Source organism: Silurus meridionalis, chromosome 5, assembly GCF_014805685.1.
Source record: "Silurus meridionalis isolate SWU-2019-XX chromosome 5, ASM1480568v1, whole genome shotgun sequence".
Taxonomy (NCBI): domain Eukaryota; kingdom Metazoa; phylum Chordata; class Actinopteri; order Siluriformes; family Siluridae; genus Silurus; species Silurus meridionalis.
In genome coordinates this window covers 3,365,520-3,393,344 of record NC_060888.1, presented here as the reverse complement: position 1 = coordinate 3,393,344, position 27,825 = coordinate 3,365,520, and the positions used below count along the sequence as shown (strand labels likewise).

General features: G+C 36.8%; 1 protein-coding gene across 4 annotated transcripts in view; it reads right to left on the bottom strand.

Moving 5' to 3' along the window:
• col23a1a (collagen type XXIII alpha 1 chain a) overlaps positions 1-27,825 on the bottom strand; it is a 120,634-nt gene that overhangs the window by 25,242 nt on the left and 67,567 nt on the right. For all 4 annotated transcript variants that reach the window (XM_046849293.1, XM_046849292.1, XM_046849290.1 and 1 more), the window contains exons 3-5: positions 10,568-10,612; positions 7,546-7,553; positions 6,283-6,309 (exon numbers count right to left, since the gene is read on the bottom strand). In XM_046849293.1, the coding sequence (XP_046705249.1) occupies positions 6,283-6,309; positions 7,546-7,553; positions 10,568-10,612 (80 nt within the window). The remainder of the gene's footprint in view (positions 1-6,282; positions 6,310-7,545; positions 7,554-10,567; positions 10,613-27,825) is intronic.

Genomic DNA, 27,825 nt, shown 5'->3' with positions numbered 1-27,825 from the left:
CCAGCTAATGTTTGAAAAAAAAAATTAACAAATGGAGTCATGACAAACTGCAAATCCAACAACAAAGTATAGCTTTGTTTTTTTATACTGTATGACAGTCATGGGATACGATTATTTTGAACATTCCTGATTTCCACAGATATGACCCTGTCTACATCCCAGACCTTATTACCACAGAAAAAATTCAGAAAAATAAATCTCTTCTGTCAAAAAAAACTCATTGGTTTCCTACACATGGTCAAAAGGGAGTATTAGTCTGACAACAAACCAGGGATCAAATTACTGAAAAACCTTATGAGGCAAGTTAAGAAAGAAGAATAATTGCTCTTCTTTCCTCTGTCCTTTGGTGACCCTAAAATCTTGTCTTCTCCGTCGTAGATTACAAATTTCAGTCCGGGGGACGGGTTTGAGACTCGAATAATACCAGCTGAAACTGGTCTCTGTGAAGGTTTTGGAAGCACAGGATTGGAAAACCGATTACGCCGAGCGCACGACCCTGCCTCCAGCATGTACTTCCACTCAGCCTCGCTAGTTCTAATCTTTTAATCTACACTGCACACAATGAAATGCTGATAGCCAGCAACTAACACAGATATTATTGACATCATGTCATCTGGAAATTGGGGATAAAGGTCTGGATCTCAAGGTCAGCATAAATCGACCAATCAAGCTCAAGTGTGTATTTCTTTCCGGTCAACCATAAAATTAAGGTTGCTAGGAGTTTGTGGTAGTCTTAGGGTGTATTTCAATTTGATTTGTATAGTGATTTAACAAACAAAATTTCCACAAACCACAGTTTCACTGAAAAATATAAATTCAGGAGATACAATATGAACATATCATGATGATATAATGAGTCATAGGTGATGGTGGTAAGTGAAAATTCCTGTAAAAGAACATGAGGAATCAAAGTGATCTGCATGATTAAATATACAGGTAGTAAAATAGTGATTGGTATTCGGTAGAATATTGTGATTTATTACCAATTTAACAAATTATGTACATCATTTAGCAAAACAGAGCAATTAGCATTACCATAATGTATAAACTTTGCATAATGTAGGACTTTGAAACACCAAAAACTCAGAAAAAAAAACAGTATGCGCTCTCACACCGAGACAAATGAACTCTGTGGAAGGCTGGCAAGATTAAGGCATCTAACACGGTGGGAGATGCATGGACCCTGGTGGAGTCCCAATGTATCATACGGAAATAACAATATTTAAAAAGCTAAATTTGTATCGCTATCGTTCATCGTAGATCGCAAAAACTCCAGGACTACCTGTAATTTCTTTCTATAACTGTGTACTTTACTATACCAGAGGTGTAATTGTGTAACCAAGGATTTCTTGATTCTGTTTGTGACAATTGCAGCCCAAAGTCATTATCATTGGTTCTAAGTGGTACCATCCACAGTAATCTCATGTATCTTTAGGCTGTCCATGTGGAGCCATTCTCAGCAGCATTGAGCTGTTTCTCAGTGATAAGAACTCCTTTTAGAAGTATGGCATGAGAAGGGATCAGTCAAAATCAATCCTTAACCATACACTGAGTGGATAGTTTAACGCTAGCATAGTGTAGAATCTTAGCTACACCACAGACACTTACAGTAGCAGTGCGTTAAGTAATCGTAGATCAAAATGGTCAGACTGAGTGACGTATTTCACTGTTGCCAGACAACCAGAAAGACGATCTGATCCCATCAGTAAATGCTACATTGGGCCGAGACACAGCAAAGGTGCTAGTTTTACAATCCTTTCATCATATTCGGTTTATGACCGATTTTTACATCCTGACTTGCAGTTGAACTTGCAGCTGGTGCACCTGACCGCTGTGCTGCTGACACAGGCCTGGAGAGTTCATGTCTCAGCACAAGACCTTTAGCCACTCAAGTGCACCTGGTACATAAATCATGTCTGAAACATATGCATAATTCCAACACTCCAGGCTCGGATATGTGAATACTAGAAGAAGATTTGAGCAGGTGTGTTAATATTCTAGGTAATATTTCTAAAGCTCATTTCAGCTGAATGAGAACCAAAAAGAAGGAGCTGCAACCAGGAAAGTAAATTACAGTAGACTACTGTCTTTGAGGACAGTGATACCCTTGATGCCATTAATGAGGCTAAAAGGTGACATCACTGACATTGTGTGTAATTTAACAGACATTTGTAAACAAAATATTTCTCGAAAGTTACACTTTTTTTCCACCACTCAGGCTCAAAACTTAAAATGGAGATCACATATTATATATTACAGCTACTAAAGAACTGATCGACATGTCAGATTAGACACACCCATGCTTCAGACGTGCTATTTTCTGTTTTTTACTTCGCCATCTTGGAATAACATCACTGACAATGTTTTTTGAGAGACTCTAGAGTCTGACTCATTTGATGTCCAATCTACTGGGTTTTTTCCACTTGGAGATAAAAATGGTTTTATTACCGTTATTTGGAGATGAAAAAAAGTTTAGTCATGTGATACCCAATGTTGCCTGGTGCTCAGTTTCACTAGAAAACGTGATTGAATATTTATTGGTTTTCATAAATTTAGTTTCTGCTTTTTATTCCAAACTGTAGGTCTTTGGTGTGTAAACCAAAAATACAAATTTAAGCCAACTAAGGCACGGACTTCACAACTGCTTACTAAAAGTTCAAAAAATAGCTGGAACATCAGAATATAAATAAATGTTCACCCTAAATTCCATAAATCGATTTAAACTTGAATAATGTGGAAATGCTTAAAAAATTCGTAATTAAAAAAAAAAAAATATCATATTTTATAAGCGTTCAATAGGAGTTGAGTGCAATTTATATAACAAAAGACATGCACGTAACTTAGAAACTGCCCCGGGATCTGCTATAAGACTGTAAGTGCCTGCAATAGATTGAAATAAATAAACAAAATGATCTTAAAATTCTGGGCTTCTTTGTATCCTGAAGCGGGATGTGGTGAGCCGAGAGCCGAATACTTCAAATTCTTTGATCAGTGCGGAAAGTAGAGCCAGAAACCTGAACTGATGGGAACCCAAACGAGCGTCCATCCTTGTTCACGTCTCACATTTTTGACTAAAGGAACCTCAAAGCCGCAATCTCACCCGGTGTGGGTTTTTGTGGTGGGACGCCGGTTAAGTGGGAGACAAAAACAATCCAAGCATCTGGATCTAATACCTGTGAAATCCCATCCTTTTCAATTCCACCTTCACGTCCCAAGGGGGCATTGTTTATTGCTTCATGTTACGCTCCAAATACATAAAAAAATCATTTGTGAAACATGACATTCTTTTTTTTCCTACCAGCGAAATTTTCTCTTTGAGAGTTGGCACAGATGAAAAAAGTAAAAAAAGAGGCCAGTAAATCAGCAAGGAAAAGCGATTTCATGCCAGCGTCTCCTTTTGAGGCTGAGTAGAAGGTGAAAAGGCCTTTGCATTGGTTTTTATGTGGAATTTTTTTCATAACAGTCTCAGTATACAACATTTTTATTTATGTACTTTGTGGTTTGGTATCGTGTTACTTTTTTTTTAGATGACATAAAAGTCCAAATCAAAAACCTGAATGTCTTAAAACCTCTGGTGAATAAAAATTGTAAACCTTTCTCTTTGTTTTATGACCCAATAATCATCCCCTGAAGGTGAACATGCTATTTTTTATTATAAAGTTAAAGAAAAACCCTTAAACATACACTAGATGTCCACCTGACTTTTCCAGCCATATGTGGTTCCTCCACAAACTGTTACCACAAAGATGAGGGCATTCAATTTCCCTTCACTTGAACTAGGAGATGCACAACGCCAGCTTCATGAAGATCTACTTTACATGGTTTGCAGTGAAAGATCTTCTACTATAAAGCTCCATCCTCAAACTTACTGTACACCTTTGAGATGAATGTGAACGTTGACTGGGGTCCTCCTCACCTCACCTACATCAGTACCTGTCTTTACGAACACACCTGTGACTGAATGAGCACAAAATCTCCAACAAAATGTGGATCTTCCCAGTAGAGTGGAGGATCTTATCTTCTATCATGAATGAAAAAAAGCATATCTTGATTGGTTTCAACTCTATTTTTAAGGTTGTACAACAAGAAGATCATCCTGTTTAATGCTGTGGTAGATGTGGTGTTGAGTTCAATCTAAAATTAATGTCTTGTGAGTTCAGGATTCATTTCTATTTGTTTGAATTCAATGATAAAAATATCTTAGATGAAGGTTTCTGGTGGACGGTAACGTTAAGTCTTGAGTGTGTGAATGCAGGGTTCACACAAGGTGCACACAACTGCATCTCACACACACACACACACACACACACACACACGCACACAACAAGTTATGCAATTCCGCCTGTATGCACTTCGCTTGCACAACTTGCATGAGCACACACACGTCCCGTGTCCCAATTATTATATTAATTCCATTATATTTATATTATTATATTATAATCTCATTTAATCCCATCCCCTTTTCCTATTAAAACACTGCCCTGAACCGAATAACATACTGTAGCTCGATCACTGTTTCAAAGAAATCCCTAAAACTTCCTGTAGTGACTTAACAGGCATACTGAGGAAATAAAGTGACTAGAAACACTTAATTCATTCAGCAAAAAAACAAGGAATGTTTCTGAAAAGCAGACGATTCCCGGAAAGAAGCGAGAAATTGCAAACGCATGGGCCACTATGCTTGGCTGAGAGATTTGAAAAGATTTGTTTCCACACACATCTGCTGAATCTGCTCCACACGAGCGCAGGTTGGAACTGCTGCAAAAGAAAAAACTCATCAGTGTTTACGCTGTCTCCAAACTCTCTTGACTTTCAGCCTCAATTCGATCTTTTCAAAAAGACAACTTACATCATTGGCTACAAATGATTGACATACTACATGGCAGTCTCATAAGACACGCCCACATTCGTTTTATTAAGCACTTTTTGCGCCGATATCAAGGAATACCATTGCTGATTCTGAACCTTTGAGAAACTTGAGACTTTCTTATCCAGGGTTCATAATGTGTGACATTTTAATAGTCCTTAACGAATGTTTGCTTGTCAGACTGTACGATCGTGATCCCCGTGTCACACCGCAGGATCTCAGTCGTCATGTCAGACTGTACGACGGCCAAAAAATCACACACACACACACACACACACACACACACACACACACACACACACATATTTGCTTTATCATTCCGATCTTTAGGGTTCTGTGAGATCTGGGCAGTTCTGCTCAGAGCCACTAGAGGGCGTCAGACCTACATTAGAGACGCGTTTCTCACACGGAGGTACAGAGTAACAGCTCACGATTCTAATTTATTTAATTAAATGGATTTGAAAAATCTCTAATTGGTTGGTTATTATTATTATTATTATTATTATTATTATTATTATTATTATTATCAGAATTATTATTATTATTAATATTATTGTTATTATTATTATTATTATTATTATCATAATGTTATTATTATTATTATTATTATTATTATCAGAATTATTATTATTAATATTATTGTTATTATTATTATTATTATTATTATCATAATGTTATTATTATTATTATTATTATTATCAGAATTATTATTATTATTAATATTATTGTTATTATTATTATTATTATTATTATTATTATCATAATTATTATTATTATTATTATTATTATTATTATTATTATTATAATTTTCATTATTATAATGATCAGCAATAATAATAATTAATATGTAATAATCAATAATATTATTAAACGTCTTATGTATTAATTATTATTTACTTCCAAATTATTATTAGACAAAAGCTGGTTGATTGTGTCTTTCCTTTCCTTTTCTTTCTTTTCTTTCCTTTCCATTCCTCTCCTTTCAATTCCTTTTCTTTCTTTTTCTTTACTTTCCTCTCCTTTCAATTCCTTTCCTTTTCTTTCATTTCATTTCTTTTCCTTATTTTTCCTTTTCTTTCCTTTTCTTTAATTTCCTTTCCTTTGTTTTCTTTTCTTTTTCTTTCCTTCCCTTTCCTTTTGTATCACACCTTATTTTTTCTTTCTCTCTCTCTCTCTCTCTCTCTCTCTCTCCCATGCTCTAAGTAAATAAGCAGGTGAAGCTAATTTGCCGGATGGACAGATCAAAATGTTCGAGACAATTAAGAAAAAAAATTGAGACTTAAAAAGGTAGAAAACACAAGCAAAGTCAGAGGAGAAAAACGTGCGAAGCTGAAGGTCAATAACGACAGATTGCTGATGGGCAGAAACAGGAGAAAACAAAAATAACCAGGGAGGGGAAGTGAAATGAAATTTACCGGGTAGCCATCACGTCCAGTTTTCCCCTGCACAAATTCAGAAAACGGTCAAAATGTAGAAACGAAACGTGGAGGAATTTTTAATAAAATGTCAATGAATAAATATACAAACAAACAAATAAATAAAACAGCAAAAATAATGAGGTTCACAATAAACACTTTCTCTCTCCAAATCTTGTAAAACTCCTCCCTGATCGACTCATGTTCCTCTTCAAAGTTAATATTTATATAGTTAAATTGTGTTTGTTTTTTCTACAGTAAAAGTTTTTTATGCGCAATCAACAGACGCAGCAGTCAGATTTCACCCTGAACCATCTATACTTAAAGAAAACGATGCAGCGGCGCTTTAGTCTTTCAGCCTGTTCAGCTCTTCTCTTACCACCTCAAACAACTCGGCTTCCAAACGTCAACGTTGATGCTTGTAGCGTAAAGAAAATCATCTTGTAAAGAGCCGTAACTCAATGTCACATAACTGCAGTGCATTCTGGGAATGATGTCAGTCTTCGATTGGATTTTTTCGTTAATCTGATAATAAACATTGCTAGAAAGTGAGAAAATGAGGCTTTGGCTGTTGTTTTTTATTTACTTATGTTCTCATTTATTTTCTTTTGTAGTAAAGCATTTGATTGTGGTTAAAACTGAAGCGACACTCTAGGGACAAAAGTATTGGGACACCTGACCTTTCCAGGTATATGTGATTCTTCCCCAAACACTTACCACACATTTGGAGACACACAATTGTATAAGATCTCTTTAAATTCGGTAGAATTACATTTTCATTTCTGAACTAAGAGACCAAAACCTGTTCCAGCATAACAGTATAATCAAAAAGACCACCTCCATGAAGATTTTTCATGGGTTGGAGTGGAAGATCTCTGGTATAAAGCTCTGACCTCAACCCTATTAAACTCCTTTGTGATGAATGTGAACACTGAATGCAGCCCAGGCCTCCTCACCTCCATCAGTAAAGTTTATTGTGGCTCCAAAATCTAAGGGAACATCTTCCCAGAAGATGTTCCATTAGATTTATGAAAAATGAAGAGCAAATAGGAACTAAATGTGGAACAGGATGTTTATAAAGCACATACGAATGGTCAGGTGTCCACAAACTTTTGTCCATACAGAGTATCAAGTCGGAACACATAAAATTTAAGATTAAAGCCTGAACAGAAACACAAGAGCCGCACTTCTCACTTACCTTCTTCCACAACACACTACACACACCAACATGGAGAGAGCGACAGACAGGACTGAGGTACTTACTGGAGGTCCTGCAAGAAATCACAGAGACAGAAGATTTAAAACGTGAATAAATCATAAACACGTGAAAGGCTAGTCATGCCAAAGACGCACAGATTCGCTGCAAATCGAAATTGAATGAACCTCTTTAAATAGCAAACTAGCTAGAAGTCTGTAAAATATTCCTAGCCAGATAACTTTATTTGAATTAGAAGTTCATTGTTAAATTAGCAAGTAATTGTTGAAATTAGCTTGCTAATTATGCTTTGTAAAGTAGCATGGAAAGGTATATAGCTAGTTGTGTTCTGCAAATGAGCATGTTAAATTAGTTAGCTAGTTGAAAATCTGCAAATTAGCATAGCTGGTTTAAAATATAAATTAACATGTCCTACCTAGATAAAAGTCTGTAAATACTGTAGCTAGCTCCTAAAAATCTCGAAATTAGCATGTTTAAATTGTAATTAGCATTTTTTTCTGTAAGTCATATTGTTTAATTAGCTTGCAATTTGTTTGTTTTTTTATAATCGTGTTCCATTAGCTGGCTAGTTAGCTAACTAGCAACATAATATTTGCAATGATTTTGTTTTAATAACTGAATGTTTACCCTAAACAAGAGAGAAAGAAATATATAGCTGCAAATATTCTTGTATTTGAAATGTAATTGAAACGTAAAGCCGTTTTCTGTCACATGCTGATGCTTTAATAAGACGGATGTTTAATGAAGTTCTTCAGGATGTCGAAATACACAAGAAAAATGCTGCTTCAGTCTTATTTACAGATGATCACGGGTTGTAACCCAGCGCAGAGTTACTCGATGGAGAACCTCTTCAGATTTTATTTACACAGAATGTAATCTAAGTTTTTGACCTCATGGAATGAGAGTATTCATTTATTGTTCATGAATGTCCTCTGTGCTTAATGATGTTTGCACTGAAGAGCTACTTTTTTAGTATTTCGTTTATTTGTTTGCTTTTTCGGTCACAGAGCCCCAGAAAGATCGCCCGCCTCGCCCACCTCAGCATCCCATCAAACCTGACCGATAAACAGCAAAAGGGCAAAGTTAAGTAGAACCACATCTAAGTTTTAAACTGAGGAACACTGCCATCACTTCATAAATAAAACGTTTATCTGCTCTTGTTTGAAGGCACATTTTGGGAAAACAGATGCAGAATAATTGCTATTATGTTCCTAATGCGCTGCTTCGCTGAGAACCGAAAAACCAGATTGAGTACAAAAGCTCGGCATGATGGTTAACCTTAAACCTACAGTATAGCATTAGAGAGTCATCCCATAAATGCTCCTTTCTTTCTAATGCAGAGGTTCATGAAGGTCTAAGCGACTCTTATGACTGGAAACTGACAGCATTAGGTATGTAGCTGCATATAATTAGTTCATGATTCCAAAATAAGTAAAGAATTATAAAGAAAGAAAGCGGTGTTTTCTTTTTCGAGGACGGTGCTCAGTGCTAGCTGAACTGAACTTCTCTGCATGATCATTTTATCGCTCTACTCTCACAAACAGGGAATAATTTGATGCAGCCAACTCTCACTTGTTAAAACCTACAACGTTTTTGTGCAATCAAATAATTTATTTTAAACTCTGTTACATACACCAATCAGGCATATCTAGTGTAACATCGTCCCAGAAGAGTGGAGGTTATTAGAAGAGCATTGGGGACTAAATGTTGAATGGGATGTTCAAAAAGCACATATGATCAGGTGTCTATAAGTGTTTGACTATAAAGTGTAGATGTGAATAATAGAGGTCATTCAGTATTGCATTTAACTGCACATCAGACGTATTTAGAGATTTCTATAGTTACATACACACAGTGAGAGAACCTTTACTTTACACACACTCTCAGAATGGTTTTAACACTTTAACACTTTTTACTACAAAATAGACAGGAACGGCCTGTTCTTCTGAAATGTAGTGGAGTAAAAGTTTAAAAAATGAAAATACTCTAATAAAGTAGACATTTGAGTGGTAGACTTTCAACAGATAAAAGTTATTTAACTTTCATGTTATGTCCAATTTCCCTTCATCAATTTGTTATTAAGTTTAAAGTTTTATTTGTTTGAAGTTTTATTTGTTTGAAGTTTTATTTGTTTGAAGTTTTATTTGTCATATTTACAGATGTCAGTGACGGTTTGTACAATGAAATGCTTATGTGAGGCTACAGGCAAATTACAGCAAATTTTAAAGATTAAACAATATTCAAAAGTAAAGAGAAGAAGAAATAATGAATATATATATATATATATATATATATATATATATATATATATATATATATATATATATATATATATGGTAATAATGAGGCATAAGAGTTATAATTATCTATCTTTATATATATATATATATATATATATATATATATATATATATATATATATATATATATATATACACATACACCTTTATAAAAATATAAAAAGCTGGACAATGAAATAAAATTTTACAGTAGGTGTGCAAAAATACGTAAAAATACGTAAAATACTTTCATCAGCAGCAGCTTTTTATTTGAAGAGCCCTCTTGTGGAATGTTTATAAATTATTGTTTAAAAATCTGTTTATTAAAGCTGCTGAATTAACATTAATGGAGACCAATTAACATGATGCAATGGTTCAGGTTACAGTGCATTGTTTGATCCACATCTGGATCCCAGTCCGCCAGCTGATGACCCATAGTGCAACAGATTTGCCATAAACATGTCATTGAAGCGTCACATTGAGGCTTCCCATGCAGGATGATGATGATGATGTATATCTCCAAAAGAAAGCGATGAGCAACGTGTGTTTAGGTCATTAATTCATTAAAGCAGTTTTTGGACGTCTGAGTCAGTGTCTGTGTGAGATCTATCACTCACATGACTCAGTCTTAATTAGTCTCAAGACTAAACCCTGGTTATAAATGCAGCATTCGAGCATCAATCTGTTTGTTGGGAAATGCATGAGTAAATATTTACTGAGGATGTGAAGTGAGAGATTTTATCAGAGGAGTGTCGAGCAAAAATCCCAGAATGTGGAATTCCGTACTCACCGGGATCTCCTCGTCTTCCTATCCTGCCCCGCTTTCCTGGAGGACCTGAAATGAAACCAGTATATCATTGTAAAACAATAAAAAGGCAATGAGCAGACCCGAGGCAATGAGTTTCATCATTCAGTGCTTAAATTGCCCAAACACATTCATTAGATTAGAATCAATTAAATCTTAAATCTCTGACATGTCTATTTATTTTAAAACTAATAATAAACAGGAGAACATTAAAAACAAGGAAAAGTAAAATCGACAAAAATAAATCCCATATATAGTGTCAATATTAGATATTTATAAAATAAGATCATCTATAAGATAAATATCTTGTTTCCTATTTTAATCAATAATGTTCTTAAAATGTACAATATAAGTCTTTTTCCTCCAGTATGATGGTTTTAAATCTCTATTAAAAAAAATAGTAGATTGTTTTTGCTATAAGGCTGTGGAAAAGCACACGTACAACTCATGACAGAGGGAGAATCAGTTTATCAAACACTTTGCTTGGTTCACGTGTTTTTCTCACGAAAATCCTAATGATTTCTGTTTAAAATCATATGATATAATATAAATGATCCAGAAAAGATCAGGATTAAGCTTATAGATGTACAGGCAGGAGTTTGATTTAAAAAGTTAAAAAGAACATTATTTATTTTAGGAAAAAGGAGAAAACAGTACTAAATGAAAGAATCCACAACGTTACTGATGAGGATCACTGATGCTAGTGTGAGTGAAGATCACTGGAGGGAAGAGATGATGAAGTTGTGGGAAATGAAATGAGGAAAGAAATGCAGACAGACAGACAGACAGACAGACAGACAGACAGACAGACAGACAGACAGACAGACAGATAGATAGATAGATAGATAAGAAAATGCAGAAAGAAAGAAATATTGCAGAAATGCAGAGATGCAGAAGGAAAGAAAGAAAGAAAGAAAGAAAGAAAGAAAGAAAGAAAGAAAGAAAGAAAGAAAGAAAGAAAGAAAGAAAGAAAGAAAGAAAGAAAGAAAGAAATTATAAAATGCAGTAATGTACAAAATAAATTAAACAAATAAAAATGCAGAAATGCAGAAATGCAGAAAGAAAGAAAGAAAGAAAGAAAGAAAGAAAGAAAGAAAGAAAGAAAGAAAGAAAGAAAGAAAAAATTATAAAATGCAGTAATGTACAAAATAAATTAAACAAATAAAAAATGCAGAAAGAAAGAAATATTGCAGAAATGCAGAAATGCAGAAAGAAAGAAAGAAAGAAAGAAAGAAAGAAAGAAAGAAAGAAAGAAAGAAAGAAAGAAATATACTTGCTAGTGAGGTACTGTATTTAAAAAAAAAAAAAAAAGACACAAGACCTAAATACAATCTTATCCACAAAAATCCGACCATGTGACCTCCTTTCCCAGACTTCTACACAATCATTTCCTGTGATAAATCCACAGGTGATTTAAATTTGTCCGAGCCTGGCAGCCTTTACCTTTCTGGCTAATAAATGAAGTGGACCCTGACTCCTTCCTCAGCGCTAAATCACTTCCACTGTCTGACCTGCGCCTCGCTTCAGCATGAGTGAATGAAACAGGAGCCGTACCTGCCCAGGCGCTGGGTTCCTAATGAGCTTTAGTGGCTTCAGTTGCCTACAAGGTTTGTATGAAACTAAGCTAACAAGCTCCTCAAACCCCCATGGTCAGGAAAAAAGGGATTACGCATTACCTCAATGCACCACAGGACCTGCTTCTGTCTGGATTCGGGGTTTTTCAACACAGTGAGCAACTGCTGAACTACTCTGGTCTACATTCACTACTCTGATCTTATTACTCAATGGATACGAGTTCAAATCCTGGACCGGACACACACATGACTTCATGTAATCTACAAATAATAACAAACTATTAACTATAATTCTTAAGTACAGTAACAAATCACAGTTACTTTGTTACTTTACACCTTTGCAATGTCGAATGTTAAACGTGCTATACAAATAAAAATGAATGAATTAAATTGGATGTTAGTAAACGAGCAGCTGCCCGACATTAAATGTACGTGTTAGTGAATAAAAGCTGTTTCCTGTTTATATAAGGAACAAAACACTTTATTAATCAGGAAAATCATTTTCCAGGTAGTACCCGTTGCTTCATCAGACCACACCCACTTTAGTTGATTATTGCATTATTAGTTCACACCCCCAAGTGTTTGAATAAACCAATTGAAAAAGGCCTAGTAAAGCAATATTTTGAAGCTTTTTTAAGATCTGTTTGCTTCCTGGAACTGATCCACACTTCATCTTTGCTTGACCTTCTTTCCCTCCCCCATGATACATCTTTCTCCTTTGGTGTTTCCGTCCCATGATCTTAATGATGGATGCATGTTCCTACATACATCTACAATGACACAGGAACTGCCACTCTTCCCACATGGTCCACATAACTCTGCACGGCTCCATCTTTGAGCTCCAGCAGCTCGCTGTGCCAACCGGTGTCTTCTTACAAACTGCTCCCCGAGCCGACGACGCAGGTAAAAATATACCCTTGTGGCACAGATGCCCTTCCTGAGCCGCACTCATAAACACTGAAGGGGGAAGGAAAGGGTGCTGCAGACTGACGACTCAATATCGCTAAACTCCTGCAGCACGGGTGCAGACGTGGGACATCGCATTTCTATTTCGCATGCAAATTAACCTACACATAATAGATCCTATCGGATGGAGCGCAAATGATTGTGCACCCTGTGTGATTTTTTTTTAAACCAGAACCATACAGATGTTTTGCAGTTTATGAACTGTAAACAAAAGCCTGCAACAAGATGGTCTAAGTAAGCTTGAGCTCAGTGACATTTTTACCCAGGTTACTATGGTAACAGCCCCGAGGCATGGTACAAACAAAAAACAAATGGGCAAAGAGAGAACTCTGAGCACTTCATTTCAACGACCACTGAAACTCCGATTTCCTCTTGCTTGTTAGACTGTACAATTTTTATTCATTTATTTAGTCTCAAATTGTCAGTGTTTTGGGACTTTTTTTGCAGACAAATTTTATAGCAATTGGCTATTATTAATAATGTCTCTATAATATATATGTGTAAAGCCTCTGTCAACATCCCAATCAGCCCCCACCCAGTTTACCCATAACCATGGTTTAGATAGTTACCTGAATCAGGTGGTTCTTTGACCAGCACCAGTCTAAACCTTACCATTCCATAGTATAACATATTATCAACAGAAACAATCTGAATGTTAATAGAGATTTCAAACTTTCATCTGGACTGCATCCAGAAAGTATTCAGTCTCCTATTCACCCCCTTTGCCAAGACACCACAGGAGCAGTTTAGGGACGACCCTGTGAATGTCCTAGTGTGGCCCAGCCAGAGCCCTGGCTCGAAGTCTCTTGAACATCGCTGGAGAGACCTAAAAGTGGCTGCCCACCAATGGTTCCCATCCAACCCGACCCAGCTTGAGAAGATCCCGCAATCCAGGTGTACAAAGCTTGTTGCGTGATTTATTCATTGCTAGAAAGACTTGACACAACTTCATTAAAAGTTTAAGTATTCATTGATAAAGACTCAAAGCACTTGTTTACAAAAGGCTCTAAATGTAATGGTGTTTTGTTCTCATCACATATACTATATACCACAATGAAATTCATTCTTTGCATATCTGAGTGATGTTAGGAAGCTGGGGTCAGAGTGCAGGGTCAGCCATGATAAAGTGCCCCTAAGGCACAGAGGGTTAAGGGCCTTGCTCAAGAGTCACAATAGTGGCAGCTTGGTGATACCAGGGTTGAACAACCGACCTTCCGATCAGTAACCCAGAGCCTTAGCCAATGAGGTATCACCTCCCTGAAAAAATATTTGAGGCTATAATTGTTGCCAAAGGTGCTTCAATGAAGTCCTGAGTAAGAGGTAAGGGGTCTGTTTGTCCTTATGTACATTTAATTTACAGACATTTCTATAATTCTGTTTTCACATAGTCGCCTCCTTGATTAAGGCCCTTCTCCCCCACAGATTGTTCAGTTTGACCTCTCTGGGAAGAGTCCTGGCGGTTCCAAACTTTTATTTACAGACAATGGAAGCCACTGTGCTTATTGGGACCTTCAATGCTGTAGAACATTTGCTGGTCATTATGGGGTAGTGAGTGTAGATTAATAACAAAAAGTATCCGTGTCTAGTATCAGGCTGCAACATAACAATATTGAAAAAGTAAACAGGGTCTGAATACTTTCCGAAAGCACTGCATATTTAGTTCTATGGGTGTACAAACTTTTGCACCATGTGCACACACAGAAATCCCAAGCATACCTTAAAGATTCTAATGGTGCAATATTAGCTAGACTTCTATCTGAGCTGTACAATGGAAACCTCCATCATGTGTTTGTCTCACAGGACATCGTGATCTTTTAGCCCCAGTCCTTTCACCCCCTCTCTCCGTCCAGACACTAAGCCCTGGCTCGGATTTCCCACCGGGTTGTTTTAGCTACTGTGACAGTTTCTCTAAAACAAACTTTTTCCCCCCTTGAAACATCCGGACATTTCTCTCTCGTGCGCCACACAAATGTTTGCAATAATTGTCCGAATCAAAGCACCGAACCTGATACTCTCACATCTCATCACTCCCTCTCTCGAGACGAGCGGCACATTAAAAGAAAAAAAAGCAGAAGTGAAGAGAAATTCAATTTATACCTCTGTGTGTGTTCCAGGTCTTTTAAATGCTTTAAGACTTTTGGACAAACTCACAGCTGCTTTAAGCCAAAACACTTCTTCAGGAGTTCAGAAAACATGTTCTCGGGTTTATTCTGGCTACTGCAGGATTTCACACCGTTTTTACTACGTGATAGGAAATGCTGCTTTGCTTTTATTGGTCACAGACACAAGCATACACAATACGACGTTCAGTGAAATTATTATTATCTTTTTTTTTCTATTCATGTCAAAATATATATAAAAAATAGTGTACATTTTTGCAAAAAATTAAATTTCAAACATGGAATTTAGGTTTTACATGAAATCAATCGAAGTTAAAAATCAACGTGTTAATGTCATGTAATGCGCAGATTCCAACTTCCCATTTCCCATTTGCACAAATCTGTATATACGAGCTGTAAATGCATAACTGCACAATGTCTGCAAAACTTTTTCTTATTTTTCTTACCAGAATGCTCTTCCTAATTGTGCAGTACAAATAATAATTTGCAATACCACGTATTTATAATTTATGTATTTATTATTTATTTATTTATTTTAATTAAAAAAAAAGTGCATCTGGAACTTTTGTCACCAAAACTTACAAATTCCTTGTAAGCGCAAACATACTTGGCAATATCTCTCTTTTTATTCTTATTCTAAATACTATTGAAATGCGAATAAATATAATAAAAAATATAATTCAAATGTTACTAAATAGAAAATTAAAAAAAAAATTTAGGTTTTACATAAAATCGATTAATTAACGTTAAGCAGTGTGACAAAAATTTATTGTTTTTTACATTGAAGAATAATAAAATATGTATTATATAAGATGTATAATTCACAACAATACAGTATATATATAAAATAATATATATATATTCTCTAACGCTGCATATATGTGTATATATTATACATATTATTCAATGATACCTGTGGGAAAAATAAAATGTATTCAGGCTTTTGGTGGTTCTTGGTCTTTGAATTAGTGAATATCGACGGCTAAAATATCAGCGTATATTATTATAATACTAAAATAATAAAAGATAACGCTGCTTGTTCTTAAATGTATATTATGGTTAGAATTTTTCCCGCATGTATATGATTTTACAACTCTTACAAAACAGAGTAAATGCTTTAAAGGTTGTCACAAAAATGTTTCTGATTTAAATAGGAAATACACTTTGAGAAATTTGAACCAATTCTGAAGACATGTAACAGCATCCTAGTAAAAATAATCTTTTGACCTCAGACTCTAGCAATAACAAAGCCAAAACATTCAGACCACACTGAGCTGATACTCTGTAGGTACAGATGAATTTATTCAACCATATATGCATGAGTGTGTGTGTGTGTGTGTGTGTGTGTAAGTCATGCGTAAGTGTTTGACTTAGCGTATCTGAGCGCTCCCCATCATGACTCTGTGTTAATTCACTCGATACCCAAGATAAACGCCACAGACCCCCCCTAGCCGCCTTGCAGTCAAACGCTTCCATGTGTTTTGTTGATGCTGGAAGTGATGGTGTTTGTGAACGGCGGACTCCAGCGACACGTGTTGGGTGGCACAGCCGTTACAGGGTCATTACTATGGTCAGTGGAAAGCAAAACCTTGCTAAGAGGATGTTTAACCACAAATCAGGTCGAGTCAGCAGGCCAATGTATTCAGGCGTTTCTGGTGGCTCCTCTTGAGACCTATTGCGTTACCATGGCACCTCCTTTCTGTGCTTTCTTATATATTCAGACATATCTCCTGTACCTAAAATTAAATATTTTATGTAGAGATGAAAGTTACAGGGAAGCTAAACATCTGGACTGAAAGCTTTAATAAAGGAACAACAAACTCTATTCATAAACTATTCAATTACATTGGATTTCTGTAGAAATTTAAACATAGATGTCCTTATAAAGATATAAATTTCAATCTGTAATAAACAAACCAGTGACAACAGTGATGTAAAAAAACTCCCTTAGACAGCACAAGGAAGGAACTTTAAGATGGAACCAGGTTCAAAAATGATTGACAGCAACTGAAGTGTTTCTAAAATTACAATGTTCAGGTGTGGAAGATGAAAAAAATAAAAAAATTCGGTCTATATTTACACAGGAAAGTTCAGTGTATTCAGTGTTATGCACCTGCTTATGCCCATTTTTGAAGCTCTGCATTCAGATGATGCAAATCACCTGTATGAAATTCACACCTTGAAGGTTGTACAATCCAATGAAATATAATACAGTGACTGTGAGTCAAAAGTCTGGAGTCATGGGTACTGAATAGAATTGCATTATATGTGAACACCAGAAATATACTATATAATCATTGTTTGTTGAGAAAGTAACAAACACAATTTTTCTAAGAGACTATATCTCACTATGGTTGTTGGAGGGTGTGCTAATTTTTCTACATCCTTACGAAGTGTCACACAATCATAACAATAATAAAATTACTGATATACATTAACACTAATGGAGTAACACAAGTAAAAACTGAGCAGCACAAGTTTACTTTAGATCTGTTTTGGCATTGACACTCGAGATTTATGATGCCATGTAATATAAGGAACATCCGAAATGTTCGTTCATGTTCACTATTTCCGTCTCTAATGACTTTTTGGCAGGAAAGTCAGTGGTGATAAGGATTTGGATGAGAGGTGGTATGGAGTGCAAGTGGTCCAAGTGTTGGCTCTAAAAAAGGTTGATAAATCAAGGAACAGACTTATCAGCCACTCAGGAAGTCTTGAAGATCTTGGAATGACATTGAAACACACACACACACACACACACACACACACACACACACACACACACACACACACATATATATATATATATATATATATATATATATATATATATATATATATATATAAAAATAACATGTCCCTACAAATTGCATTTGCTCAAAATATCTTTGTCCATACATAAACCAAATATGACTTACTAAATTTAAAAGCAAAGATATCTTCAAGCAGCTACAAAGACCTCCTCAGATCAAACACTGAATGCGTGACTCATTCAGAGAGAGTTACTCTCGTACTTTAACCTCAAAGAAAAAAAGCAAATGCGTGACATCCAAATGGGTGGTCCACAAGACAAGGTAGTTTTCCTCATCACTTACTGTAGATTTATATGCACTACATTGCGAAGGTTCTGGACACCTGGTCATTGCATTCTACATTTAGAGTTAGTAAAGGCATGTACTGGTGTAGGTGATGTGATGAGGCCTCGGGTGCATTCAGTGTTTCAATTCATCCCAAAGGTGTTCAGTAGGGATGGGATAAGAGCTTGAGGGTCACTCAAGATCTTCCTCTCCAAACCATGTAAACAATATTTTCATGGAGCTCACTTTGTGCACATTGCAATGCTGAAACAGGTTTGGGTTTCCAAGTTAAAGTGAACACAAAATTGTATTATAGTGCGTATCCATAGACGCCCTACACAATTGTGTAGTTCTAGACTTTGTGGTTACAGTTTGGAGAAAAAACACATATGGCAGGAAATGTCCGGTGTCCCAATACTTTTGCCCCTATACTGTCCTGTTGTCACCATTGACACCATTAAGTCATGAAATATGCCTGAGACACAAAACCTACTAAATGTTACACAACACTGACACTGGAGACTCTTTACATAATAATCTTTTGTTTATGTGGTGTGTTTTTACTATGGAAAAAAACCTCAATGACCACCTTATAAACAACCTTCTAAGCAAAAGCACAATGTCTTTACCACTGAGCTGCCACTTCACTTCAAGAATTAAGGTGACCAGATGCATCGCCAGGCTTTTTGGCAGAGAGGTACTGGCAACCCTGTTGCCCACTACTGTCTGGTGTAATGTAAGGGCTGAAACAGATGTGAACAAGCTGTTTTAGGAAAATAATCAAGGTAATTTGTGTAAGTGGATAAAAATGTCCTTTCTTTCAGTCCCAAAAACAAAGCATACAGTTAAACCCTTAGCTTTACATATTTCTCCATAGTGGCTGCTTTGTTTAAAGCCTAAATCGATTAATGTATAAAACAGGGAGTGTTGTGTAATCACTCACCTTTGTAGGAAAATGCATGGTACTGTGTCAAACCTGAAAGTAGCTCGAATTTAAAGAGAACTGCACAACACTGAGGGGAAGCGGGTGAACATGCAGGTGGTCCTGTCCCTGATTATAGATTTAAGGTTTGGTGTGTTGTACAGCTCCATAAAATACAGGCCATGGGAATTGGCAAGTTTGCAAAAGGTTTAGAAGTGAGCCCAGAAAGTGAGCTTAGCAAGGGGTAAAAATGAATTATAGGATTACTAGTTCTACTGGAAGCACAGCCATGTTTAGACAAGCTCACACACACACACACACACACACACACACACACACACACACACACACACACACACACACACTCTGTCTCTCTTAGAATATTATTACTGTTAGTCTATCTGTCAAGTTTATTTCTATTGTGTTTTTCACAACAGACATCGTCTCAAAGCAGCTTTACAGACTCACCTTTATGAGTTAAGGTGAGTGTTGTGCATTTATCCCTGATGAGCTGTTATGGCGGCTGTGGCAAGTTTGTCACAATTACATTAAATTCAGTAAAATACTGTGAAGAAAACAGTGATGTCTCCAGTCTGGTATGAACATGTGCCCAAAATTTCCTTCTTCCAGATAAATAACCATAATCCAAAACTCTAATCCCTGACCCCTAACTATAAACCCTTAACCTAAGCCCTAATTTTTACTTCAAACCCCATACCCAAACCTAAACCCTAACCCTGAAACCTAACCCTAAACCAAGCTGGTAATCACTGACCCTAACCCTGAAGCCTTAACCAAAACTTTATCCTGAACTTGTAACATATATCCACTGACCCTAACCCCAAACCCTAAACCAAATCCTTGCTTAAACCCTTAAACCATTGCCCTAACCTCAAACCCTAAACCAAATCCTTACTTAAACCCCCAATCCATTGACCTAACCCCAACCTTAACCCTAAACCTAGCCAATAATCACTAACCATAACCTGAACCCTAAACCAAATCCTTACCCTAAACCCCTAATCTATTGCACTAACCCCAAACCCTAACCCTAAGACTAAACCCTCACCCTAAATCTAATTTCGCCTCCTAACCCTAACCCTCAATCCTAAACCTTGATCTTAATCTCCAACCCTAACCCCTAACGATAACCTTAACCCTAAACCTAATCTCTACCCCTTAACCTTCAGCCCTAGCTACAAACCCTCACCTGAACATCTAACCCTAACCCTACTTGTGCTGCAGTTTGGCATGAACTCTACTGAGACACGAACACCAACAGCCATGAACGTATTCTCAGCCTGAAGAAATTCACATCAAGGTTTCCAAAACTGCCTTCATGAATAATGATATGGCAAGATGCAGTATATTCTATTTACTGTATACACAACATAAAAGGTGATTCTTCAAAAACAAATGGTTTAAAGTGAGTTTGATAGAAACGTCTGATGATGTTACCATGTTGAAAACAACCTAATAAACAAAAAGATTTCCTTTTTTTTCATTCGTATGTTTGACACAACCGTCATAGAAAAGCACACAGTTGTGGTTACTTGATCTGGACAACATGGTTTAATTGAAAGAAATATCAAATTCCTCCTGAAGAAAAGTTCACGAACAGACTGGAAACAGTTAAAAAGCTGCTTTGAAAGTTTACACGCTTCACAAATAGAGAGATTTCCTCACTGGTTCTCTGATTAGGAGCTGGTGTGGTGTGATGATACAAAGATTGGTACAAAAGGCAAGTCAGACAATTTTGAACATTGTGTCTTGGGATCTGCAAAATGTATCCTCTCTATCCACTTGATAAAGCTGAAGACGTGGAACCAGAGCAGAAAGCCACAGTTCTCCAAAAAAAAAAAAGTTCCACAGCAATACAAAACGAATGTTCTCCAAATTAACCCCTTGTAGGGTTCTTTAAAAAACTTCTCGTAGTGACAAACCTGAGGTAATAGATTTTGTTTTCAACCTTCTCTCCACACCACCCCACTGCTATGCTTTCTTTACCTTCCTGTAGATGCCCCCATCAGATTTAAAACACTGATGCTCACCTTGGAGGTGTTGGGATATAACACTCACAACCTTCTAAACAAAAGCTCAAAGTATGAATCACTAAGCTCCCAATTCTCACCAAGATTTGGTGGACCACAGGTATTGGCAAGCTTGTTGATACTGAGGCACTGGCAACCCCGTTCCCCTTCCACTCCCTGAACCCTGAATCAAACCCATGCATTAAAAAGAAGGCAATCTGACATCATGGTCCTTTGTGAGCTGAGAACGGTCACAGGAGCAAGTTGGAATTAAAAATATATCTCAGTGAAATCGTCCAGGGCATTTCTTTTCCTGTTCTGGCGCTTATTCACATAAACACAGCGGTCAGAAACATAAACCTGATATTTAGCTGACATTTTTTTTTAGAAGCTACTTTACTTTTAGTACGGCACATTACACATCTACACTTCCAGCTTGTTCTGAGCGTCACGGTCGAGCGGAGATCAAAAGCACATGTGAGCTGGTTTAGATGTGATATATGATGATGAGGATGATGATGATGATGATGATGATGATGATGATGAAGTATTTCTTCTTGGTATTATATTCCAAAAATCCAAGTGAAATTGTGATTAGTGGGTAAAAGTGTTATTGTTGGGTTTTTTTTCTTGCAAGGTCAGTTTGGAAAGAAACATTACTCTCAGAATTAAAAAAAAGATTTAAAAAATGGCACCAGTGCTTTTCATTCGCATGGTGATGACCTTTTCTTTTCGTGTTTCACGGTTTAAACTTCAGAATGGAAAGTTAGAAAGTCAAAATATCCGAAATATGAAACCTGTGATGATATCAGGTTGGAGAAATACAGATATGGAACAAATGGAGAAAACTGATATATGTGATGATTATGTTTACAGGAGAAAATCAAAGAAAAACAGGAAAAAGAGCTACAAGTGTAGACAGGAAAGCAAGCACATATAACTGATTGAACTGCAAATATAGAGATGCAGTTTATCAAACATACTGAGGATGAAACATAAAGTGAAATATGAAGTCATTCTTACACACATACCAGTTACTCGATCTCTTTATATTCATCCGAACCCGAAATAAAACACGCGGGGGTGCGTTTTTATTGCGTAATGAATTCTTTCGAGGTTGTGTGGTGATTCGCAAATTGATTTTTATTGACAGTAAAACATGTAAGGCTTCTTTTTCTATGCAAAAAAAAATACATCCTTGGTGAACTATTGAGTTTCTTATGCAAGTTAGAACAATACCAATATGTTCACGCTATTATCATTATTATTATTATCATTATCATTATCATTGATAATGATAATGATAATAATAATAATAATAATAATAATAATAATGATGATGATGATGATGATGTTGATAATAATAATAATAATAATAATAATAATAATAATAATAATAATAATAATACAAGGTTGTGGCTGAACCTCTAATGTCCTGAAATGAAAAGAAAATAGACCTTTAATTGTATAATATAACAATAAATTTGGTTTCTAAAACTATAAAAAGAATAATAATAATAATAATAATAATAATAATAATAATAATTTTACGACATTTTCACTTTACATGAACTCTAAAACTCGAACCTGTTCCAGCATGAACAGGTTGTGCACAAAGCCAGCTCTATGAAGATCTGGAGTAGAAGATCTCCTGCTATACAGTTCCAATTGAACACCTTCGGAATGAATTGGAATGCTGATTGCACCACAGGCCTCCTCACCTCACCTACATATTGTAGCTGAATGAGAACAAATCTCCACAAAATCTAGTGGAACATCTTCCCAGAAGAATGAAGGTCATATAACAGAAAATGGGGATTATATGTGGAATGGGAAGGTTAAAAAAGCACATACAAATCTTATGGTCAGGTGTCCACAAACTTTTGTAAGCAGGTCTGAATACTTTCTGCAGGTCTGAACCTTTTTACTTATTACTTTACAGCACAACCTTATTATTATGATATATTGGTGTGTATATTGTACATTTACAGCAGCTAGTTTGGTGCTTCATCAGTTTTACTAAACGCTATATTTCCATGATTTTGTGAAGGCGCGTCCTCTCGTGTCGTGACGTCAGAAGATTCAGTTCACATTGTTCCATAGGAACCTTGTGCCTTTTTATATCAGAAACCTTAATGTCCTTGGACAAGCAGCTGCTCTGTTTCTTTACCTTGAGATTTAAAAGGTGTCCTCTGTGTCCTTGGTGTCCTTGCTATCGGACAACTGCAGAGTTGAAAGTGAAAATCTTGCTGTGTTTGATTAACTTATTTGCTTTCTATACTGCAGACCAAAGGAAGCTTCCCTGCTGCTGTTTCCTATCAACAATGTGGACTGTGCTGAACACACAGATATACACACACACACACACACACACACACACACACACACACACACAAAAGGGTTAGACGTCTTAGCAAGTCCCCCCCCCAACCATAACATTGCACATATGGGTTAGAGCAAATAAGCACACAAACTTGAGTGTTCATGAGAAAGTACAGTGTATAAAATATTATGAGGTCAGGAAGAATTGCATGCAGAGACCGTAAACCTCATCCTGTCCACTACAACTGTGTTCCTCAGCTTCATCTCTCACTCCAGCTCTAGGTTGCGTTTTTTTTGTTTGTACATCCTTGTGAAATGTTCTAATGAATTTTGTGCATTCGAACAGAAACGAACCAGTAGCCACATATAAACCTTATAGAACCTGACCAGGTGGTTACTAAGGATGACTGAATGAATACTTTGTGTTTAAAATGAAAAAATATTTTGTTCATTCGTTTCTGCATGAAAGTACAGAAAACGCTGGCTGGATGAAAAAACAACAACTCTCAGCCTGAATCTTGCCCTTGAAGATAAGCCACTATTGATGTTGCAGCAATGAAAACAACAGCATACGTTATTTATACAGGGTGGTGCAGAGAAACGGGAAATTTTGGAACTAGCAGTTGGTGACCACGGGGCATCGGCAATTGCTTGGAACCAGTGCGACCTCGTTTCGAACCCCTTGCCATTAGTTATAATGAAGCAGTTGTGCACAATGAACATTCGCTGTAAAACCTCTTCTAGGAATGGCAATAGCAGGAGTGCTGCGCAAAGGGAACCTCGGCATCATTACTAGTTAGGACGTCATGATTGTGTCCTGAGATCTTTCACTCCAACCCATATAAAGCATATCTTCATTGCATTGTCATGGTGAAACAGGTTTGGGTCTGCTAGTTCAAGTGAAGGAAAAATGTCATGCTATCACATCCGAAGATCTCCAATGCAATTGTGTGCAATGTGTTGAAAAATCACATATGGTTAAAAAAGTCATATATGTAAACTCAAGGACTTGAGGTCAAAACCCTGCGACTCTGCACACACTCTGTCCAAGTCTTTATCCAGTCAGGCAGAACAGTTCTCCCATGCGACGTCTACAGTTTCATCCTATTTATCGCAGGTCAGTCTACTGGCCCAGAGCTAATTATGTCCCACAGGCACTGTCTGAAAAGAATCAGCTCAACATGGCAACCTGAAAATACTCAGCACAGAACCTTTCTGCCAGGATCACTCAGTATAATCACTAGGATGTTTTATTAATACGTTAGAGTCTGATGGACAGATATAACATGTGAATCATGTTTCTTGCATCATGTCTATAGAATTCTTTCATCATTAATACACAGAGGATCAGTTTAACATTTCCATGCAAAGAGTTTATTCAACCCAAATGCTATTATTTCTAAATGTACTCCAACGCCAACGCTTGCTGTTTACATGCATCTTGAATTTCCTCCAAACCAAATTCATACATATGCTTGTTTATCTGTCACTAAAGCTCATTGATGAAAAAAAATAAACTGCAGCATACTGTGGGAAAGCTCTCACTGCTTTGGGGAAGAAGGATCCAATCCATTTAAATAGAAGAATTTTTTATGCTGTACATTTCATTACATTTCATACATACCAAAAGTATGGTAACAAGCATTTGCATCTAAAACACGATTTTTTTTCTTTTTTTTTCAGTGCTGGACCAGAAAAAAAGTGTGCAATCAATCACTGTTTAAATCTAAAAACCAGACATTCCTCCAACCAAACCCCAAATCAGTCCTGGGTGCAGAGTCAAGTATTCAAGGCCAAGTGTGAAAGTCTTTTACTTCCTCCTCCGAAAGCAAATGACCTCTTCTTCCCCCCTGACCGCTGAAGAACCTGAGAACTACACACCGCCACGACACGGGTGCAGAAACATCTGACTTGCTTTACTGTAGTCATTAACATTGTGAAAAGGCTCCACTGCATCTCTGCACATTGATGCGAATCGTAACTGGAATCAGCAGTAATATCTCACTCGTGTGAGTGATGCCAGTGTAAAGGTGACAAGATAGAAAGGCTTTAAAATACTTTATTAGACGGGACATGAAGGGAAATCGTAAAAAAGCGGAATAACCTTTAACCTGTCGTATCTGCTGTAAGGATATTATTGACCACAACTGTGGTTTAAAACCGCAAAAACTGGAGACCAGAAAGTGTAAACAAATATCTGTTTTTCTAAATGTTCTTATAGTTCTTAGTTTGACTGGTGAATTTAACTTAACTCTATTAACTCAAAAAATGTCAACCTTCTGATGAAAAATTCAGAAATATCCTCCAATAAATATCCCAAATATTACTTTACACTTCAAATACACAAACCTTATTTGTCCAAACAGACGAACCAGACCTCAGGATCGATCTGATCTTTCGTGTGCAAAAAAATAATAATGCATTTTATATGCAACTAAATCTCAGCCCATAACATGTTGACGTTGTGCGATCTTATCCATGTACTGTATTTTAGACACTAAGCGAGGATGTGCATGCACGTAAACAGGGTTAAATCAATTCTAATGTAATGTAATACTAGAGATTAAAAGATTAGACGTCCAGATCCATGATTTATTAGTATCCAATTAAAGATAGCTGCAGCTGAACGTGTCTGGGCCTGTTCTATAAAACACAGAAATAGACAATGACGTTTGGTTGTCACTGGGAAAAAAACAGTGGTGGACAAAGTAGTATATCATTCCTTTATTTTTTAGTAATGAAGAGTGTTACATATACATTTATGGCATTGGACACTTTTATCCAAAACGACTTACAACTGAACGAGTGAGGTCTTGCTAAAGGACCGAGCAGTGGCAGCTTGGTGGTGCTTGGATTTTAACTTGTGACCGTCCGATCCAGAATCCAGAATCCAGAATCCAATGCAAATTTCATTCCTCATACTGTCCTCATAAATTTAACATACTAGCTGGCAACAAATTGAGTACACCCTACGTGAACATGTCAAAACTATGTCCAAAGTGTCAATATTTTGTGTGGAATTCACAAGAGCTTCACAGGTTGTTGCTGGGATCCTCTTCCACTCCTCCATAATGACATCACGGAGCTGCTGGATGTTAGACACATTGTGCTTCTTCAACTTCCGCTTGAGGATCCCCTACAGGTGCTCATTAGGGTCCAGGTCTGGAAACATACTGTACTTGGACAGTCCATTACCTTCAGCTTCCTCAGCAAGGCAGTTGTCATCTTGGTGGTGTGTTTGTGGTTGTTATTATGTTGAAAAACTGCCTTTCTGCCCTGTTTCTGAAAGGAGGGCATCATGTTCTGCTTCAGAATGTCACAGTACTTGTTGGATTCCATGTTTCCCTCAATGAACCACAGCTCTCCAGTACCAGGAGCACTCCTGCAGCCCCAGATCATGATGTTACCACCACCATGATTAACTGTAGGCAAGACACGTTGTACTTGGTTCTCCTCACCATGGTGTCGTCACACATGCTGGACACCATCTGAGCCAAACAAGTTTATTTTAGTCTCATCATACCACAGGACATGGTTCCAGTAATTTATCCTCTTGAACAGATTGTCTTCAGTAAACTGTTTGCAGGTGTTTTTGTGAGCAGCTTCAAAAGATTCTTCCTTCTTTGACGAAACCGACTTGTTGCAGTGTGCGGGGTATGGTGTGAGCACTGACAAGCGGAACATCCAATTCTGTAACCTTCAAAGCAGTGCTAGAAGAGCGTGGTGACGGTGCACACGTGATCAGCATAGCACCAGACGATGTCTTTTGGTACATTGACTTATAAAGTTTGGTGCTCCCTGTGACTGTGCATGCAGCCTGGTTCTGCCATCTGTTAGCTTGTTACAAAACTAGTCTCAAAAATGACCTCTTGGTGGCATATTTATAAAAACGTCTGTCAAGTATTAATGAGAGTTAGTCATGTTTAAAATAGAGCACCTCATTCTGGTCTTGGTTTGTTTTTTTATGAAAAACTAAATAAAAACCTCCATCGGATGCATTCAAAATGTGTATGATATTGTCCTGAATTGGTAAACCTGAGTTTTTGTCCTCATCTGGCTCAGTTTTATACTTGGTGTGTGATTTATGATAGAAAAGGCAGGAGAAGGAGGTCCGGAGAAGAAGCGTGTCACGATGGGATGCACACACGGTTTCCTGGAGTCTGGACAGGAAACGCAGAGAATCAGAAAGGTCAAGGAGAAGCAGCTGAACTTCCTCAACTCAGCTTATGAGA